This window comes from Bactrocera latifrons, unplaced genomic scaffold, assembly GCF_001853355.1.
Source record: "Bactrocera latifrons isolate USDA-ARS-PBARC rearing strain unplaced genomic scaffold, ASM185335v1 scaffold_100, whole genome shotgun sequence".
NCBI classification, from domain to species: domain Eukaryota; kingdom Metazoa; phylum Arthropoda; class Insecta; order Diptera; family Tephritidae; genus Bactrocera; species Bactrocera latifrons.
In genome coordinates, this window is record NW_017534409.1 from 593,985 (window position 1) to 602,007 (window position 8,023).

At 39.6% G+C, this 8,023-nt stretch overlaps 1 protein-coding gene across 4 annotated transcripts in view; it reads right to left on the reverse strand.

Annotated features, from left to right (window-relative positions):
- Positions 1-4,461: 4,461 nt before the first annotated feature.
- The window catches only part of LOC108967387 (EMI domain-containing protein 1), a 45,964-nt gene continuing 42,402 nt past the window's right edge, over positions 4,462-8,023 (reverse strand). For 3 of the 4 annotated variants that reach the window (XM_018930781.1, XM_018930764.1, XM_018930774.1), the window contains exons 4-5: positions 7,483-7,521; positions 4,462-7,404 (exon numbers count right to left, since the gene is read on the reverse strand). In XM_018930781.1, the coding sequence (XP_018786326.1) occupies positions 5,069-7,404; positions 7,483-7,521 (2,375 nt within the window). In that variant the 3' untranslated portion in view covers positions 4,462-5,068. The remainder of the gene's footprint in view (positions 7,405-7,482; positions 7,522-8,023) is intronic. The other variant, XM_018930789.1, reaches the window with a different exon arrangement.

Sequence of the window (8,023 nt, forward strand, 5' to 3'; positions counted from 1 at the left end):
AAGCATTATAATATTGGCATTGTTATTGTACAATAACGTAACGCTTTTACCAATCACTAAGGTGTATCGGATAAATTGAAAATGCAGCCAACCAAATAAAGGATCTAATAAAGATTCCACTGTTACTTTACATTTTATAATTTTGCGCTTCTTTCGCGTAGAAAGAAATTCAATATTAATACAACTGCAGACTAATCAGCTTAAAAGCTTTGCTAAAACAGTGCATGTTTGTGAATGAACAACAATGCTGTTGACTAATGTTGAAAAGTTTGCGAATGTTCATTAAATTGTAGCATAGTTTTAGGCATCAAAATTAAATTCGGAACCTACACAAAATGGGCAGCGAGAGTACAATAAGAGCAGTGAATATCAAGGCAAAGAACGAAAACATCAAAGAAAACCACAAAGTGATTTTGGATGACCGTAAAATTAAGTTTATCCAAATAGCTCACACTGTTAAGTTATCAAAAGGATTTGTTCGATATGTCCAATATCTGATTATTTTGGTGATCAAACTACCAAGAACAGCATCGAATTGCTGACATTTCCAGCTATTCAATAGCAATATATTTGTAATTATTTATTTTTATATCAATATACCTTTGAGTTCAATAAGCAGTCATCCTAGTGAACTATGCCCGATGAACAAAATTCAAAACTTGTAAAGACGAAAAACTCGAAGATAATTTTTCTATTTCATCAAGCCAAAGTCAAGTGTCAAAATTAGTGAAAACCTTGAGAATATTACAAGGATTGGAACTCCACAGTCACAGAATAGTCCGGAACTGGCACCCAGTGACTTTTATTCTATGTTAGGACTATCATAAAATAGTTGTTTAAAATAAATTTTGTAACGATGCATCGGCTATCACCGAAGCAGATCTATATTTTGAAGCCCTAAACCTAAAAACTGATTATTGAAATAGCCGTTTTGTAACCGTTCGTTTGAATATTAACCGATTAATAATCGCAATATTACGCCTATTCGAATAATAGCTCTGCTGGCAGTAGTTGAATAAATGAGAATTGTTTGAAATTCAAGTATCCTCTGCTTTTTGCGAGTTTTAAATATGTAAAAATGCCTGTAACCACACTTTTAATACTCTCGCAATTTTTGACACAAAGTCATGGTATTAAAGGATTTTTTTTTCCATATTTCAATAAAATAACTCACAAATTGACAGATATTTTCAGTAGAAACTCTAAAAGTAAGAACCACCAACGGACTTGAAAAATTATGGTCCGATTTCAACTATTTTAGGACATGAGATAGTATAGGACTAGGGTTGCCACCTTTATATTTCGTAATTTTTCAACCCTAGTCTTGCGATCTGGCAACTCACAACTTGATATCCCATCGCTATTTTTGTTGCTTACAGTAACTTGAAATGTGCATCTCCGCGAAATTTTCGCGCGATTATTTTTTCGAACTTTCAAAGTGGATTAAGTCAGCAAGAGTGCATGGATGAACTTAATTCCGATTTTGACGATAAAGCTCAATCAAGAACCATTCCTTATTCGATGGTATGGTGAATTCAATCGAGGCCGTAGATCACTTCAACATGAATTTCGTGAAGGTCGTTCAAAATCAGTTGTTATTCCAGAAAATACTAACACTGTGCACAAATCGATATTGCAAGATCATCATTACCTATCATGAGATTTGAACAAGTATATTCATGGGTGGGACCGGTAAACATTCAATATTGCCCGAACATTGGACTTTAAACAAAACTTGTTCACGTGTTCATCAAGAGCTCAAACAAATGCTCGTGCCGATTGGTCGAGAGAAATTTTAACAAAATACGATGGCTCAAAACACGTCTATGACTTCGTGATAAGTGATGTATCGTTAATTTACACCTACGCACCCAAAAGTAAACAGCAGTCGACTGTATGGGACCAAGATGACGCGAATCCTACAAAATTTATTCACGCACGAAGCACTTCCAAGCAAATCGTTCTCTGTTTTTTTTTTTTGCTTTTTTTTCAAACTGAACATGTCGCAACCACAGCTACTACAGCAGTAAATTATGAGTCGTACATAATCATTTGTTTGCCATTTGTCTTTCAGGATATCAGGAAAGGCAACTGCCAAAAACAGATCACTCTTCACCACGACAATGCAAACGCTCAAACCACGATTGAAACATCTACATTTTTGAACACTCAAAACAGCATTTTGAGGAGTCATGGACTATGGACAATGCCCCGACTATTGTACAATTTTAAGATCGCCACCAATAAGGTCCTTCCATATCAAAGAGGCCGTGAAATTTAAAGCATCTGACATATTGCTTTTTCAGTAGTTGTCAACCCAATCGTTTTACAGGGTCGGAGCGTGGTTATCACCTGATTTCACCGGTAATGCGTATGAAAAGGAGATAATGGTGCTTCTTCTCAGCAGGTATGGTTTAAGTATCTTTAATGGTTTGTGAGGTATTCCCAGACAGTCACCCGGAAATCAATTCGTTTTGTCATCTTTATAATTTATATGTACTATTTTATATAGACTGCATTATGAAAATCAACAACTGGCCCGATACTCACCATGTGCCAAATGTTGGTAAAAATCCTTCGTCGATTGCAAAGCTGCTTTCGATAGCTCGAAAAGGAGCTGCCTTTATGCCGCTAGCTCTAAATGTGGTATCCTCGAGAAACTAATATGACTGTGTAAACTGACGTTGAGCAATACTAAAAGCTCCGCTGGCTAGGTTATATCGTCCGAATGGACAAAAGCACTCCAGCTCTGAAAGTATTCCAGGCCGCCGGGAAGCAGAGGAAGACTTCCACTCCGTTGAAAAGACCAAGTGGAGAAGAATCTGGCTTCACTGGGAAGCTTGAATTGGCGCCAAAGAGCGAAAAGAAAGAGAGACTGGCGCACTGTCGTAAACTAGGCCACCGTAAGCATTATCTGCGCCAATAAAGACGAAGACGATGTAACTCCATATCTATCCCGATTAGGTTTAGGTGAACAAAACTATTATACTCTGTAGCAATATGTTGCGATAGAGTAAACACTGGAAGGTCGACTTCAAATTTCAGCTAACTTGGTGGATTGAAATACAGCACAATAATCCATAATTTGACTTTTTAGTTTGCAGCTGCGATTTCATATCATAGTTTCAAATCAATAAGTTTCAAACAAACTGAACTAAAGCAAAAGTCAACGATGCTCCGCTTTATACGCTTTCTACAGCATTGTGGATCGGAACTATTGATAGCTGCACCCTCAATTCTTTGTAAGCAGTCGCAGTATGTGTACAACAGATGCCAGTTAAGGTGCAGTTGACATATGGGTAAGCAAATCTTATATACAAATTTTTCACGTTCATTCATTTCATTTTTATTTATTGAACATTATTTTTCGGAACACTCTTGCCTCGTTGAAAAGACCCTTCAAAAATCCACCCATCGATTTTGAACAGATCCAATCCGATTAAGCGGGAAATCCACAGCGAAATTGAAACTCCGAAAGCCAACATTACAAATCGATGATCAAATTATTCATAAAGCCTTGTCATACAACTATATAAATTTGAAGTAAATTAGTCTCATCCTGTACCTATTTTCATTTGAAATAAATAAGAGCAATTGTTTTTGTTTTTATGTTTTTTTAAATACATTTTGTTTTATTAAATCGAAAAAAACACATTTTCTCAAATCTAACCAAACATTTTTACATTTTTTCATGTATTATTAAAGTAAACATTAAATAAAAACTAATGACTAAAATAAAAAAAATTATAAAAAAGTGAACGAAATAAATTTAAGGAAACAAAAAACGTCAATAGTATATAGCATATATATATATAGCCAAAGCATAATAAACAACATTTCACATTGAATAATTAACTTCGCATCATCATCATCATTAGGATTATTTTCTCTTTTCAATCAGCGCGTCAAATGCACTTCTTGCTGCTTCTAAGCACTACCGTTATTGCGGTGAATACTTACAAACGAAAATACATTTGCAAATTACTTTGATAAAGCGACGAGCGCTCTCAATGCTTCAGCATACGTTTGTATGTATGGATGTGTGAGTGTGGTGAGCTTTGAAAGAAACTAAAAATGCTGTTAGTTAATAAGGGAATATTAATAAACTAGAGGAACGTCGCCTCATGCATTTTACCATATCTTTCCGTTTATTTCAGCACACTCCCACATACATACATATATACATAGAGTTGGTGAGCGATACATACATAAAAAGCGTTAATTTCGCAAACAAAAGAACAAATTTAACAAATATTTTTTAGCTTTCTCATAAATGAGTGCATACATAACATATTCATAAGGAGAGAAAGAGAGAGAGAGAGAGAAAGACGGAAGGAGAAGTTCGCGCATTCTCATTTACATCGATTTTATACATAAATTATATATCTAAGAGTATTTTTTGTCTTTTCTTTACTTCTTCTTCTTCTTCTACATCTGGTTCTTATTCTTCATTACAATCTCTTTCTCTACATTACTGTCTTGACTTTTACATCTTTTAGTGCTTACAAGGTATTTTCTTATTTTTTTATTTTTGTTGTTGTTACTATAAATAAACATTGTAAGGACATGAACACAAAATCGGGAACTGGACGTATGGAGCCGGTACGGAATCAGGATCGGGATGCCAGGATATGCTTTTTACGCTTGGTAATGAGGATCAGGAGGTGTTATAAGGACGGGAGCGGGCACGTAGCGTGTTGCTTTGGACGGGGGAACGCATAAGGAAATGGACCAACTGCCAGGCACGTCATATGCAGGAACGGTACCGGTATTACATGCAAAGGCCAGCAGTGTGTCCGCTTAAGGAACACCAGCTGACCTGACTGAGCAAGCAACAAGCGTTTGTTGGGATGTGCGGAGAGGATGTAGGATAACGGGACATTGTTGGCTGTCGATTGCTGTGGTTGACGTTCTCTTTTGCTAACGGACGGCGTTATTTCATATGGTATCCGTGGATAACTTATTTTGTCATTCCTAAATTGGAGAGGATTTCTTGTTGGATGTTTGTGAGTATGTAGATGACAAATTGTAGTATAACGTCATTAACGTCGTTCGTCATAACGTCTATTTAGTCTTTCTTTTCTTCGACCACAACAGTTGGCGTCGGTTCTGCGATCTTTTCGCTTTCTGACGCGACTTTAACATCTTCGTTTGTCGTTACTGTCGTCGTTGCAGTCGCTTCGCCAACCAACGCTACCGGTTCGGCTGTCTCCACCACAGCTGGTGTCAATTGCTTTGTTGTTTCTACATTTTCCGTGCTTGCTGATGTCGTATCTAGTACCTTATTTTCCGTCACTTTGGTCTCCGCTTGTTCGTCCGTCACTAAAGCTTCTACAGCTTTCACTTCAGCTGTCTCTTTCGCATTGTCTACGGCTACGGTTGCATTCAGTCCGTCACTAGCGTTCGTGTCTCGTTTCTTGTGCAGTCTGTCTGGTATGTTTTGTGTGCAAGAACAAGGGCACATGCATTGATCTTTACGTGCACCGCCTGTAATCTGACTAAAGCTAAATGGAATCGGTGCTGGTTGCACGCCCAATGGGAAGCTGTCGACATTCTGTTGGTATCTGTCGGCCGTATGTAACGCATTATCGTCGCATTGCTCGTAAGCTGATTGTGGTAAAATGATTACCGGCATAAATGCTACAATGGCACCTTTAGGTATCTTGTCCGGTGCATAGGACGCAGCATAACCTGGCGCTTGTGGAAACACCGGCAATTGTTGTAATAATGACATAGAGTTCGTTATACCGCCAAAGAACGCTTGGCCGCCCGATGCGGTTGCTGTTTGTGTTGTGAATTGTTGTTGATTATACAATTTACTATCCGACGTTGGTTTACCGAAGGACGAGGTTGTAGATTGTTGTGTGCCTATTGTAGTAGTTTGTTGTGTACGATCCGCATTGCATGAGCACACACGTTCGTTATTTATTTCGGTCGGTGGATAGGAGGGACGTGGCGTTTGGTAATTTGTAATGGTGTTGGTAACTACATTCTTCTCTGTTTGCCGGTTTTGTTCGAAACGTTGACCACCTGTGGGCTGACTGGGCTTGTAACCTTCATTTCTGTTGGTATTTGTCGTGGTGGTTACTTTCTCAACGACCCGCTGTCCTGTCGGATAGCTGGGTACGTTTTGGTTCGTCGTTGTGGTGGTTGTTACTTTTTCGACTACTTTTTGTCCAATCGGATAACCGGGTATTTGCCCATAGATATTAGTTTCCTTTTGTGTAGTTACCTTCTGTCCATTATAGATACCGGGTGTTTGTTCGTATGTTGCTGTGGTTACCTTTTGACCAACGCCTCCTTGAGTGATTTTCTGTCCGGTTTGTCTGTCAGTATTTGTGTTTGTTGTGGTAATTGTCTTGTACGGTTGTTCCTTCTCAAAAGATGTGTCCTGTCGATTGAAGGTATTCGTAATTGGACCACGATTTGGTGGCAGGTATTTATTAGTTTGTTGATAGGTGGCCGGCGGATTAACCGGTACATTCGGGTAATTCGTATTCGTGTTCGTGTTTGTGTTGGTCGTAGTTGTGGTGGTGATAGTTTTGGGAGGAGAGGGAGGAGAAGAAGGAGGAATATTGGTTAGAGGTGTTGTTTTAATATTATTATTAAATTGAGTGTTAGTATTGGTATTGGTGTTGGTTGTGGTTGTGGTTGTGGTGGTGGTGACCTTCTTTTGTGCATAATCATTATTACTACCATAATTTGGCACGAAAGATGTTTGTGTATTTGTGGTGGTATGTGTGCTTGTCGTGGGTGTTTCACCCTCCACAACTAATGATGATGACTTAATGGGTTGCGTTATTTTACCAGTTTTTGAGACGGGTGGCAAATAGCCGGGTGTATTCTTATTTGAGTCTCTTGGGCCACTTGGTTTGTATGGTGGTTGTGGTCCGGGTGGGCCTGGACGATCTGGTCCTGGTGGTCCTGGTGGGCCGGGACGTGTTGGTCCGGGTGGGCCTGGTGGTCCGGGACGGGTTGGGCCTGGTGGTCCAGGTGGTCCGCCTGGGCCGGGACGGGTTGGGCCGGGTGGGCCAGGTGGTCCTGGTGGGCCGGGACGTGTTGGTCCAGGTGGGCCAGGTGGTCCAGGTGGGCCATTTGGTCCCTTAGGTCCGGGTCCAGTTGGGCCGAATGGTCCTGGTGGTCCGGGTGGACCAGGTGGGCCGGGTGGACCCTTTGGACCACCAGGTCCCTTTGGACCGCCGGGTCCCTTTGGTCCGCCTGGGCCGCCTGGGCCGCCTGGTCCTACACCGCCGCCGCTACCTTTGCCGCCGAAGCCGCCTTCACCGCCAAAACCGCCTTGTGGTCCCTCTACGTGCACATATGGTACGGCTGGTGGACCAGTTGGACCTTCAACATGAACATATTTGCCCGAATTGTCCGGGACATATTGACCTTGTTTAATACCTGTAAGTAAATTGAGGAAATTGAGGAGGTGGTTTAGTTGATTGTTCGATTACAGGGTGCAGAGTTAAGCAAACTCACCTTTATAACGACCATCAAAACCTTCATAATTACCATTTCCTAGAGAGAGCGAGAGAGTGTTTGTTGGAGAGAAAGAGTAATATATTAGTAATGCGCAAAAATTATGAAAATAAATAATAAAATTTAATTAAAATAAATTATCAATATACTGTTAACTACGCTAAATACTTTTCTAAACTGCAGGTACAGTGTGTACAATAAGTCTACGCACAACTAAGGCTACAAGTTACTATTTTGGGAGAAAATCAAATCAAAATTAAATTTGTACAGGTTCATAACTACAGTTACTATGAAATACCTAAAACAACTACAATTACGGCATAATTAAAATGTACTCAATTATAATTAAATTTAATCATACTACTTACTTAGTATTAACAACTACAAGCTGTAAGCACCAGCTACCGGTAAAGCTCAAAAACATTCGGATACAATGTTTCACATATATCGGGTGATTTTTTTGAGGTTAGGATTTTCATGCATTAGTATTTGACAGATCACGTGGGATATCAGACATGGTGTCAAAGAGAAAGATGCTCAG